The sequence below is a fragment of the Bolinopsis microptera genome, chromosome 12, assembly GCF_026151205.1.
Source record: "Bolinopsis microptera isolate Bmic1 chromosome 12, MBARI_Bmic_1.0, whole genome shotgun sequence".
NCBI lineage: Eukaryota > Metazoa > Ctenophora > Tentaculata > Lobata > Bolinopsidae > Bolinopsis > Bolinopsis microptera.
In genome coordinates, this window is record NC_087083.1 from 371060 (window position 1) to 384976 (window position 13917).

The 13917-nt window shown below is 47.7% G+C and overlaps 1 protein-coding gene across 2 annotated transcripts in view; it reads left to right on the forward strand.

The window, feature by feature from the left end:
• The first annotated feature begins 2034 nt into the window (after positions 1-2034).
• The window catches only part of LOC134824265 (pro-interleukin-16-like), a 46999-nt gene continuing 35116 nt past the window's right edge, over positions 2035-13917 (forward strand). The window contains exons 1-4 of one of the 2 annotated variants that reach the window (XM_063836047.1): positions 2035-2132; positions 2341-2434; positions 2649-2810; positions 2943-2992. In XM_063836047.1, coding sequence (XP_063692117.1) covers positions 2943-2992 — 50 coding nt within the window. In that variant the 5' untranslated portion in view covers positions 2035-2132; positions 2341-2434; positions 2649-2810. Of the gene's footprint in view, positions 2133-2340; positions 2435-2636; positions 2811-2942; positions 2993-13917 lie in introns of both variants that reach the window. The other variant, XM_063836046.1, reaches the window with a different exon arrangement.

A 13917-nucleotide genomic window follows, 5' to 3' on the forward strand; every position in this document is an offset into this window, starting at 1 on the left:
TCGACGAGGCGCGGCTCCCCTGGCCCTGTATCGTAGAAACTCTACAGTGAAATTATAATACAACTATAGTGAAACAACAGCTAGTGCAGGGGTCACGACGTGATCTGATACAAATATTGGTCACGTGTTCACGTTTGACAAAAATGGTTATTTATAATTTGTAATTGCTCATAACTGTACTCGTCAAAAATTATTTTCATACTATATCATATATGTATATTGAATAAGATCTAATTCGAAATCATTGTAAAAATAAATCATAAATGCACATGCATTGGTATAGCTTACTTTTACGATCCCGTAGCTTATTCATAAAACCTAGAAAGGTATAATGTATTTAACGGGTGATACTCGTAAAATATCTGTTCCATATATTGGACCATCGACGAGTCCAACTCGGCGCGCGTCCTGGTAGGTTGTAAACCTACAAATAATGTATAAGCATGTACAGTGTACACAGGACGGTTGAAATATAATTTTGGTACGGTAAGCCAGGACGGTAGTTTTTAAAATTGACAGTTGACAGTTGATTGACGATGTCAACCCATCGAGATCGTTGCGAAGCAAGAATGCTAGTTCGCGCGGCGCGTCGAAGCGGCGAAGTCCTCCAAACTTGACAAATGTTACTTGTCTAAATTTCTTCGAAGTAGCGCGCGCCAAAGTAGCTCGAGGCAAGTGCTACGGAGGCGCGCGCGCCATTTGCAGCAGCTTTAGCAGCAGTGAGAAGCAGTTAGTATCAGTTAGCAGCATGCAGTGAGCAGTAGTTAGCATGCAGTTAGCAGCAGTTAGCAGCAGTTATCAGCACTCAGCAGTTAGCAGCAGTTAGCAGCAGTTAGCAGAAGTTAGCAGCAGTTATCAGCAGTTAGCAGCAGTTAGCAGCAGGGTTCATTTTAGATATGATAACCCACTTCTTTTCCTGCATGGACAGTGGATTAATTTTTTACTCTATTACAATTGTTTACTCTATTCCAACCAAGAATTCAGGAGGCAAAGGTGGGTGCGTAAACTTTATGGTGTGCATGGCACTCTCCGATCCTGTATCACCCTGGCCCTGGATTCTTTTCGACGTTTCTTTGTAAAAGGTATATAACTTCTAGTCAATCTCTTGCTACTCCAAGTCCCCTAGGATATCTGATCTAATGTTCGTGCTAGTTATACATATGAAATATATGTTTGTCTGCTTTAATTGATACTTAATAAAATTGTTGTTTTCTTGTGTCCCTGACATATACAGGATCATTGGCCATCTATCGCAGAATAGGCCTCCACGTTCGACCCATCCCATGATGTGATGATCATTGGGTAAGCGTTGTTGAGGGCTAAACAAGAAGGGGCCTACCAAAAGATCCTAAATCTTGTAAGAGTCCCCTTCAGTATACCCTTGAATGGGTTCTACAGAGTCATGAGAAATCACTATGATTACCTCGCTTTGTATCACTTCGTGACCCCCATTGTCTTTTTACTAAGTTTTCACTAGTATCGTGTCCACGATACAGCCTGCGCACTCGTGCGTGGCAGGTCTAAAACGTATGACAACCCACGCTATGATGTTCATAAACATAGAGATTCGGCGGATTGACAGGGTGAGCGCCGCCCAGTAATCACTATGAGTATCGTGGTGGGGGAAATATTTGCTGTGTCTGTATCCCTGAGTCTCTAGAGCTGACATTATCAATCCTGCAACATAATCAATTTATCCTACGAAAGTGCTAACATGAATTTTTTGTTTTGCTTAAGAGATTCGTTTGGTGGCTGCATTTTCTGTTGTGAAGCACCAAGATGACTGTCTTAAGCTTTGTACCCTCAGTCAGAGGACGATATTTAAACTCTATTCAGTTTGGATACATTTTCACTGATAAAACCTGTTTTCAGACACTAGAATTTGGTTGAATATTTATTCGGGTAAACATTTTGTCAAAATACCATATTTTAATGCAGTTTGAGGCGTCCTCACTCTCCTCACATCCAACAATGACGTTTCTCTTGTCGCTAATATATAATTAAAATAAGATATTTCATCCACATTTTGTAGCGACAAATATTTAGGAACATGAATTATGAATTATTTTGATGGCAAGTTCCTGATACTTTTTTTGGGATTGGTACATTCAGCACTCTCTTTCAGTAACGACGTAAGCATTGTATATGTTAGATAATTTCACAAAGCTTTGAGAATTTATACTATAGATGACTTATTCTCAATGCCTTATCTATACTCAATTTTGAGCCACTTCATTGATCTTGCTGAAGCATAACAATTACATTACACAGAAACTATAGCTAAGAAATTGATTAAACAAAGATGTATCATGGAACAAACCATTATTAACTCCTTCCCAGGTCACGCTATCTATTGGTATCAGCATTATCAGTACTCTTACTGTGTGCGTTATCCTCAGTATTATTGCGTGGAACTGTTGTCTGCGTTCACAGGGTAAGTCATCTTATTCATTAAACATAGATATTTGACTGAAAATTAATTTTGTGCAAACACTCTTGAGTCTTTTCATTGTTGACAGCCACTTTAACATTGAATAGAAATTCTTTGAGAGTGTATGGAAAAAGGTTACATGATTTGATCTCTAGCTTGCGATTGAAATTAGCTCATCTTCATCTCCTGTACTATAAAACATTAGTTCGCACTGCAGGGGCTAAGAAGCACCAGTTTGACGTAGAACAGGAGGGTAACAAGGGTTTTGTAATGGCTAACTACGACAACACGGTGAACTGTAACACTGCAAAGATAGGGACTCCCACTACCGTACAATGCCCTAAGTGTGGTCACCGCATTGAGAGGACTAATGTAGCAAGTGAGTAGATGAATGCTAACATCCTGTTGAACTGCAGTGAAACTCCCAGCCTGTTGAATTTAAATAGTCATCAATGGCTGATCCTATTCATGATTTCATATATGAAAGTAAAATTACTATCACTCTTGTCAGATGAGGCAAGTGGGGCAGCGTAATTCATCTGTCAAGAACAAATCTAACGGGTAACTAAACAAATCTTCCATTTCTTCTGTTGTAGTACCATCGGATAGAGTAGCCCTTTGAGATTACCGAAAATTAAACTGTCCCTCCTGTCTTTTCCATCCAAAAATTCCAGCTTTCCCATCCTATATTAGGCTCATTATGTTCAATTTTATCGCTCTAACTATAATAAATCTATAACATACGTCAAAAATGGTTCTTGCCCTATTAAACATATCAAAATTTGTGATAGTCTGATGAGACATCTGATCAAGTTATTTGGGTTACTACGTGTAAACCTATCACACAAAACTACAATTGGTATAATGGATATCTTAAATGGTATTTCATTGTCACCACACGTAAGGTGAGGGTCAAGAACCCATTAGTTTCATTATAGCTTGTATTGTTCTACGATACGATGGCAGAGTTTAAGGTGATAAAATGGTGGGGTTTAATGAAATCATCTGATTTATTTTCTTGTGAAATGGGGAGAGGGGGTTTAATGTTGAAAGGTTTCAAAAATATTGTGACCGATAATCACGATATGTAATCCTCGCTGAATATGTTCTGTGTCAAGAGTAAAATATTTTAATAAGTTAGCATTTTGTCCATAACAATAATTATGCAGTGTACGTACACTGGCTCCTATTTATAAAATAAATGATGTCACTGATTTTTGCAAGCATTACCTGTCCTTCACACAAAGTTATAGAGCATTAAAATCTAAAACAGTATAACATCTTATTAAAACTTACTTACTGATAAAATTGACAAAATTCAGCTCTCACAGCGGATTACACTCCTCTTACTCAGTGTTGCCTGCCACTAAGGATACAGAACATGTTGCTTTTAGTGTCTAGACAGGTGCTTAACAAATTAGGAAATCCAGTCCCATATTAAGTATGGCAGTGTAGGTGTTTATTTACTCGTCATGTAGGCATGGCAAAGATAAGGGGTCGTTCACATATTACGTAATCACTTTTTGGCCAATTTTAAACCCTCCTCCACAAACAGTTTTAGACATAGCTAAAATTACACTACCGTAATCATTTAGAAACCCCCTTTAGTCATTACGTAATATGTGAACCAGTGTTCTGATTACCTCGCCATCTGAACTATAACAGTTGGGTATTATAATGAGTGACTAATGTACTTATTATTATTACTAATTATTACTAATGTACTTATTATTGCCTCACCAAGTGTCTTAAAGTGATTTAAAAGTATTGCAAAATTCAAAGCTGTCCTGTGATTGGAGGATAAGTGTGATTCAGAGCTTATGATTGGAGGATTGGGACTATTATTATATTCTCTATCACTGTAGACTACTTATTTGCTAGCTATGTTGGAGAGCAATGAACACCATATTCTTAATATTAATATAATAAGCATAATTTAGTGGCCCTGTGACACCTGTGAAAATTTGATGTTGGGCTCTAAAATGCAACTTCAATTAGCACATTATGGTTTTAAAATGAAACTTTCATGTGCATTATATAAATCCCAGTAAATAATTAAGTAGATCACAAAATGCTCTGTAACATGTATAGATACCACACATTTTTACCGTGACTCTACATTGCATGCACAGTGTTACTATAATGTGAACACTCTATAATGTGTGTGAACACCTTAATACATCACAAAATAGTCTCCACTAACATATATTACTATAGTTGTGTTACTGAATACTGAATACTGAATACTGAATACTGAATACTGAATACTGAATACTGAATACTGAATACTGAATACTGAATACTGAATACCGAATACTGAATACTGAATACTGAATACTGAACCATATTATAATGAATATTATCGTTACTAATATAGTATCTAATGATAGTTATCCAGAACAAGCTGATAAGTCGGTTAGTTAATTAGTGTGTAAAAACTGTCACAGCAATGTCACGTGATGTGGTAAAGTGGTCACGTGATGTGACGTCATGTCACGTGATATGGTAAAGTGATCACGTGATGTGACGTCATGTCACGTGATATGGTAAAGTGATCACGTGATGTGGCAGTTAGCCAAGCTGCGTGTGGTAGAAGGTAATCTTGATAAGTGGTCTGCTGTGAGCCTCTGAAAGCTCGTTGTTGGGTGACTTTAGAGCACAGAATATGTTATGAAGATAAAACATTTCTGAAGAAAAGTAAGCAAATAATTTTCTTAAGAACGTGAGCACAATTAGGAGACATTTCGAAATGTTTGAGGACATTATGAATAGTTTAAGAGCAATAAACAATCAAAAATGTATCACCTTTTTGTGGTGAGTGAGACGAAGAGAGTTGGGATAACGGTATCAGAGTTTCAGCTCCATTGCCACAATCATAGAGCTCTGGTTACAATTTCACCCATAAAGTGTATTTTATATACATTTTATTTTATTAGGGGCTTTTTATAGATGTGAGTGATGATCTTACGTATTTGCTAAGATATTAGGGAATGTCCTTGGATTAATTGATTGGGCGCTATATTTACAGGTGATATTGGAAATTAATTAAAACGATGTATTACCATCCCCTATCTTACGAATGTGACCCTTACCATCGTAATGTTTTATGAAGGAGTATTACTACCTGTGAACCACAAAGCTAAAGAACTATCGGTAATCACGTGATCACAATTCCAGAACTCTCTACATCACGTGACAGAATGGGGTGCTGTGTCACGTGACTTAGTGTGGAGAGGAACACCTGTCAGTTCTTATCTGGTGCACGCAGAGAGAGAGAGAGAGAGTTTATATAAAGATATTGTATACTCACACTCACTCCAGGATTAGATTAATATCGACCAGATGCGATGCGTGTCACGTTATCATTACCTGATCTCTGATTGGTTGAGTTTTGATCACGTAGTTGGGGCGAGGGGTTGAGATTGGTGTGATGGTAGACACGTGGGCAGGACGGGTGGATGTGATTGGATTGAAGGTTGGTTTTATGGAGGGAGAGATATAGAGATATAGAGATGATACCCTTACTGGCCCCTGTCAGAAGCCAGGTAGTCGGGTAAATGAGGGAGCTGTCTAGTGTACATACCATTTATAAACACAGAATTTATATACAGAATTTATAAACACCATTTATAAACACCATTTTAAACACCATTTATAAACACACTGTCATATAAGGGATTGCTCACTTGTTACCTTAACCACATTTTGATCACTTCAGATCCCCTCCCCCTTTGTACGCTAGTTAACACACAGTCATATCAGGGGCATGTCTAGTGTGTTTACACGACTTTAACGCATTGTCACTAGTAACAACGTTACCCCAACTGCTACATCCTCTGTTGGGGCAGAGGCTATCACAACTGAGATATTGATGCGTCGACTGTGAAGCCTAGTATAGTATAGCTGCAAGAATCCGAAATAGAGGAGTTTATAATCTTCTTAGATAAGGACGAATTAGATAATAAGAAAATAAGAGAGGACAAATCCTACACTTTGGAACTTCTTAATTCATGTGCTATGATGCTGCAGAGTGCAGAGTCTGTGTTAGAAATTTAGTAAAAAAACAGGAGCCTGTTCATTTGGAACCAGGAACCTGTTCATTTGATCCATTCATTTTTTGCCGGATAACCACTGACAGGATTTCCTAAAGAGCTGACTCCCCAAATTTCAAGGCTATAACTCATTCAGGGGTGGGGTTCATGCGACCCACCCTGTCAGCTGCTGCAGGATCAGCACGTAGGATCCGCCCTGTCAGCTGGTGTAGGATCAGTACGTAGGATCCACCCTGTCAGCTGCTGTAGGATCAGTACGTAGGATCCGCCCTGTCAGCTGGTGTAGGATCAGCACGTAGGATCCACCCTGTCAGCTGCTGTAGGATCAGCACGTAGGATCCACCCTGTCAGCTGCTGCAGGATCAGCACGTAGGATCCACCCTGTCAGCTGGTGTAGGATCAGCACGTAGGATCCACCCTGTCAGCTGCTGCAGGATCAGCACGTAGGATCCACCCTGTCAGCTGCTGCAGGATCAGCACGTAGGATCCACCCTGTCAGCTGGTGTAGGATCAGTACGTAGGATCCACCCTGTCAGCTGCTGCAGGATCAACACGTAGGATCCACCCTGTCAGCTGGTGTAGGATCAGTACGTAGGATCCACCCTGTCAGCTGGTGTAGGATCAGTACGTAGGATCCACCCTGTCAGCTGCTGCAGGATCAGCACGTAGGGTCCACCCTGTCAGCTGCTGCAGGATCAGCACGTAGGATCCGCCCTGTCAGCTGCTGCAGGATCAGCACGTAGGATCCACCCTGTCAGCTGCTGTAGGATCAGCACGTAGGATCCACCCTGTCAGCTGCTGTAGGATCAGTACGTAGGATCCACCCTGTCAGCTGCTGCAGGATCAGCACGTAGGATCCACCCTGTCCAGCTGGTGTAGGATCAGTACGTAGGATCCACCCTGTCAGCTGCTGCAGGATCAGCACGTAGGATCCACCCTGTCAGCCGGTGTAGGATCAGCACGTAGGATCCACCCTGTCAGCTGGTGTAGGATCAGCACGTAGGATCCACCCTGTCAGCTGCTGTAGGATCAGCACGTAGGATCCACCCTGTCAGCTGCTGCAGGATCAGTACGTAGGATCCACCCTGTCAGCTGCTGTAGGATCAGCACGTAGGATCCATCCTGTCAGCTGCTGCAGGATCAGCACGTAGGATCCACCCTGTCAGCTGGTGTAGGATCAGCACGTAGGATCCACCCAGTCAGCTGCTGCAGGATCAGCACGTAGGTACCACCCTGTCAGCGGGTGCAGGATCAGCACGTAGGATCCACCCTGTCAGCTGCTGTAGGATCAGTACGTAGGATCCACCCTGTCAGCTGCTGCAGGATCAGCACGTAGGATCCACCCTGTCAGCTGCTGTAGGATCAGCACGTAGGATCCACCCTGTCAGCTGCTGCAGGATCAGCACGTAGGATCCACCCTGTCAGCTGGTGTAGGATCAGCACGTAGGATCCACCCAGTCAGCTGCTGCAGGATCAGCACGTAGGTACCACCCTGTCAGCTGGTGCAGGATCAGCACGTAGGATCCACCCTGTCAGCTGCTGCAGGATCAGCACGTAGGATCCACCCTGTCAGCTGCTGCAGGATCAGTACGTAGGATCCACCCTGTCAGCTGCTGCAGGATCAGCACGTAGGATCCACCCTGTCAGCTGGTGTAGGATCAGCACGTAGGATCCACCCTGTCAGCTGCTGCAGGATCAGTACGTAGGATCTACCCTGTCAGCTGGTGCAGGATCAGTACGTAGGATCCACCCTGTCAGCTGCTGCAGGATCAGTACGTAGGATCTACCGTGTCAGCTGGTGTAGGATCAGCACGTAGGATCCACCCTGTCAGCTGCTGCAGGATCAGTACGTAGGATCTACCCTGTCAGCTGGTGTAGGATCAGCACGTAGGATCCACCCTGTCAGCTGCTGCAGGATCAGTACGTAGGATCTACCCTGTCAGCTGGTGTAGGATCAGCACGTAGGATCCACCCTGTCAGCTGCTGCAGAATCAGTACGTAGGATCTACCCTGTCAGCTGGTGTAGGATCAGCACGTAGGATCCACCCTGTCAGCTGCTGCAGGATCAGTACGTAGGATCCACCCTGTCAGCTGGTGTAGGATCAGTACGTAGGATCCACCCTGTCAGCTGCTGTATGATCAGTAGGTAGGATCCACCCTGTCAGTTGGTGTATGATCAGTACGTAGGATCCACCCTGTCAGCTGCTGTATGATCAGTACGTAGGATCCACCCTGTCAGCTGCTGTATGATCAGTAGGTAGGATCCACCCTGTCAGCTGATGTAGGATCAGTACGTAGGATCCACCCTGTCAGCTGCTGCAGGATCAGCACGTAGGATCCACCCTGTCAGCTGGTGTAGGATCAGCACGTAGGATCCACCCTGTCAGCTGCTGTAGGATCAGTACGTAGGATCCACCCTGTCAGCTGCTGCAGGATCAGCACGTAGGATCCACCCTGTCAGCTGCTGCAGGATCAGTACGTAGGATCCACCCTGTCAGCTGGTGCAGGATCAGTACGTAGGATCCACCCTGTCAGCTGCTGCAGGATCAGCACGTAGGATCCACCCTGTCAGCTGCTGTAGGATCAGCACGTAGGATCCACCCTGTCAGCTGCTGTAGGATCAGCACGTAGGATCCACCCTGTCAGCTGCTGTAGGATCAGTACGTAGGATCCACCCTGTCAGCTGCTGCAGGATCAGCACGTAGGATCCACCCTGTCAGCTGCTGCAGGATCAGTACGTAGGGTCCACCCTGTCAGCTGGTGCAGGATCAGCACGTAGGATCCACCCTGTCAGCTGCTGCAGGATCAGCACGTAGGATCCACCCTGTCAGCTGCTGTAGGATCAGCACGTAGGATCCACCCTGTCAGCTGGTGTATGATCAGTAGGTAGGATCCACCCTGTCAGCTGCTGCAGGATCAGTACGTAGGATCCACCCTGTCAGCTGGTGTAGTATCAGCACGTAGGATCCACCCTGTCAGCTGCTGCAGGATCAGCACGTAGGATCCACCCTGTCAGCTGCTGTAGGATCAGCACGTAGGATCCACCCTGTCAGCTGGTGTAGGATCAGTACGTAGGATCCACCCTGTCAGCTGGTGTAGGATCAGCACGTAGGATCCGCCCTGTCAGCTGCTGTAGGATCAGTACGTAGGATCCACCCTGTCAGCTGGTGTAGGATCAGCACGTAGGATCCACCCTGTCAGCTGCTGCAGGATCAGTACATAGGATCCACCCTGTCAGCTGCTGTAGGATCAGCACGTAGGATCCGCCCTGTCAGCTGCTGTAGGATCAGCACGTAGGATCCACCCTGTCAGCTGCTGCAGGATCAGTACGTAGGATCCACCCTGTCAGCTGCTGCAGGATCAGCACGTAGGATCCACCCTGTCAGCTGGTGTAGGATCAGCACGTAGGATCCACCCTGTCAGCTGCTGCAGGATCAGTACGTAGGATCTACCCTGTCAGCTGGTGCAGGATCAGTACGTAGGATCCACCCTGTCAGCTGCTGCAGGATCAGTACGTAGGATCTACCGTGTCAGCTGGTGTAGGATCAGCACGTAGGATCCACCCTGTCAGCTGCTGCAGGATCAGTACGTAGGATCTACCCTGTCAGCTGGTGTAGGATCAGCACGTAGGATCCACCCTGTCAGCTGCTGCAGGATCAGTACGTAGGATCTACCCTGTCAGCTGGTGTAGGATCAGCACGTAGGATCCACCCTGTCAGCTGCTGCAGAATCAGTACGTAGGATCTACCCTGTCAGCTGGTGTAGGATCAGCACGTAGGATCCACCCTGTCAGCTGCTGCAGGATCAGTACGTAGGATCCACCCTGTCAGCTGGTGTAGGATCAGTACGTAGGATCCACCCTGTCAGCTGCTGTATGATCAGTAGGTAGGATCCACCCTGTCAGTTGGTGTATGATCAGTACGTAGGATCCACCCTGTCAGCTGCTGTATGATCAGTACGTAGGATCCACCCTGTCAGCTGCTGTATGATCAGTAGGTAGGATCCACCCTGTCAGCTGATGTAGGATCAGTACGTAGGATCCACCCTGTCAGCTGCTGCAGGATCAGCACGTAGGATCCACCCTGTCAGCTGGTGTAGGATCAGCACGTAGGATCCACCCTGTCAGCTGCTGTAGGATCAGTACGTAGGATCCACCCTGTCAGCTGCTGCAGGATCAGCACGTAGGATCCACCCTGTCAGCTGCTGCAGGATCAGTACGTAGGATCCACCCTGTCAGCTGGTGCAGGATCAGTACGTAGGATCCACCCTGTCAGCTGCTGCAGGATCAGCACGTAGGATCCACCCTGTCAGCTGCTGTAGGATCAGCACGTAGGATCCACCCTGTCAGCTGCTGTAGGATCAGCACGTAGGATCCACCCTGTCAGCTGCTGTAGGATCAGTACGTAGGATCCACCCTGTCAGCTGCTGCAGGATCAGCACGTAGGATCCACCCTGTCAGCTGCTGCAGGATCAGTACGTAGGGTCCACCCTGTCAGCTGGTGCAGGATCAGCACGTAGGATCCACCCTGTCAGCTGCTGCAGGATCAGCACGTAGGATCCACCCTGTCAGCTGCTGTAGGATCAGCACGTAGGATCCACCCTGTCAGCTGGTGTATGATCAGTAGGTAGGATCCACCCTGTCAGCTGCTGCAGGATCAGTACGTAGGATCCACCCTGTCAGCTGGTGTAGTATCAGCACGTAGGATCCACCCTGTCAGCTGCTGCAGGATCAGCACGTAGGATCCACCCTGTCAGCTGCTGTAGGATCAGCACGTAGGATCCACCCTGTCAGCTGGTGTAGGATCAGTACGTAGGATCCACCCTGTCAGCTGGTGTAGGATCAGCACGTAGGATCCGCCCTGTCAGCTGCTGTAGGATCAGTACGTAGGATCCACCCTGTCAGCTGGTGTAGGATCAGCACGTAGGATCCACCCTGTCAGCTGCTGCAGGATCAGTACATAGGATCCACCCTGTCAGCTGCTGTAGGATCAGCACGTAGGATCCACCCTGTCAGCTGCTGTAGGATCAGCACGTAGGATCCACCCTGTCAGCTGCTGCAGGATCAGCACGTAGGATCCACCCTGTCAGCTGCTGTAGAATCAGTACGTAGGATCCACCCTGTCAGCTGGTGTAGGATCAGCACGTAGGATCCACCCTGTCAGCTGCTGCAGGATCAGTACGTAGGATCCACCCTGTCAGCTGCTGTAGGATCAGCACGTAGGATCCACCCTGTCAGCTGGTGTAGGATCAGTACGTAGGATCCACCCTGTCAGCTGGTGTAGGATCAGCACGTAGGATCCACCCTGTCAGCTGCTGCAGGATCAGTACGTAGGATCCACCCTGTCAGCTGGTGTAGTATCAGCACGTATGATCCACCCTGTCAGCTGCTGCAGGATCAGTACGTAGGATCCACCCTGTCAGCTGCTGTAGGATCAGTACGTAGGATCCACCCTGTCAGCTGCTGTAGGATCAGCACGTAGGATCCACCCTCTCAGCTGCTGTAGGATCAGCACGTAGGATCCACCCTGTCAGCTGCTGCAGGATCAGTACGTAGGATCCACCCTGTCAGCTGGTGTAGGATCAGCACGTAGGATCCGCCCTGTCAGCTGCTGCATGATCAGTACGTAGGATCCACCCTGTCAGCTGCTGTAGGATCAGCACGTAGGATCCACCCTGTCAGCTGCTGTAGGATCAGCACGTAGGATCCACCCTGTCAGCTGCTGCAGGTTCAGCACGTAGGATCCACCCTGTCAGCTGCTGTATGATCAGCACGTAGGATCCACCCTGTCAGCTGCTGCAGGATCAGCACGTAGGATCCACCCTGTCAGCTGCTGTAGGATCAGCACGTAGGATCCACCCTGTCAGCTGCTGCAGGATCAGCACGTAGGATCCACCCTGTCAGCTGCTGCAGGATCAGTACGTAGGATCCACCCTGTCAGCTGCTGTAGGATCAGTACGTAGGACCCACCCTGTCAGCTGGTGCAGGATCAGCACGTAGGATCCACCCTGTCAGCTGGTGCAGGATCAGCACGTAGGATCCACCCTGTCAGCTGCTGCAGGATCAGCACGTAGGATCCACCCTGTCAGCTGCTGTAGGATCAGCACGTAGGATCCACCCTGTCAGCTGCTGCAGGATCAGCACGTAGGATCCACCCTGTCAGCTGCTGCAGGATCAGTACGTAGGATCCACCCTGTCAGCTGCTGTAGGATCAGTACGTAGGATCCACCCTGTCAGCTGCTGTAGGATCAGTACGTAGGATCCACCCTGTCAGCTGGTGCAGGATCAGCACGTAGGATCCACCCTGTCAGCTGCTGCAGGATCAGCACGTAGGATCCGCCCTGTCAGCTGCTGCAGGATCAGTACGTAGGATGCACCCTGTCAGCTGGTGCAGGATCAGCACGTAGGATCCACCCTGTCAGCTGCTGTAGGATCAGCACGTAGGATCCACCAAGTCAGCTGCTGTAGGATCAGCACGTAGGATCCACCCTGTCAGCTGCTGCAGGATCAGCACGTAGGATCCACCCTGTCAGCTGGTGTAGGATCAGTACGTAGGATCCACCCTGTCAGCTGCTGCAGGATCAGTATGTAGGATCCACCCTGTCAGCTGCTGCAGGATCAGCACGTAGGATCCACCCTGTCAGCTGCTGTAGGATCAGCACGTAGGATCCACCCTGTCAGCTGCTGTAGGATCAGCACGTAGGATCCACCCTGTCAGCTGCTGTAGGATCAGCACGTAGGATCCACCCTGTCAGCTGCTGCAGGATCAGTACGTAGGATCCACCCTGCCAGCTGGTGCAGGATCAGCACGTAGGATCCACCCTGTCCAGCTGCTGCAGGATCAGCACGTAGGATCCACCCTGTCAGCTGCTGCAGGATCAGCACGTAGGATCCACCCTGTCAGCTGCTGTAGGATCAGCACGTAGGATCCACCCTGTCAGCTGCTGTAGGATCAGTACGTAGGATCCACCCTGTCAGCTGCTGTAGGATCAGTACGTAGGATCCACCCTGTCAGCTGCTGCAGGATCAGCACGTAGGATCCACCCTGTCAGCTGCTGCAGGATCAGCACGTAGGATCCACCCAGTCAGCTGCTGCAGGATCAGCACGTAGGTACCACCCTGTCAGCGGGTGCAGGATCAGCACGTAGGATCCACCCTGTCAGCTGCTGTAGGATCAGTACGTAGGATCCACCCTGTCAGCTGCTGCAGGATCAGCACGTAGGATCCACCCTGTCAGCTGCTGTAGGATCAGCACGTAGGATCCACCCTGTCAGCTGCTGCAGGATCAGCACGTAGGATCCACCCTGTCAGCTGGTGTAGGATCAGCACGTAGGATCCACCCAGTCAGCTGCTGCAGGATCAGCACGTAGGTACCACCCTGTCAGCTGGTGCAGGATCAGCACGTAGGATCCACCCTGTCAGCTGCTGCAGGATCA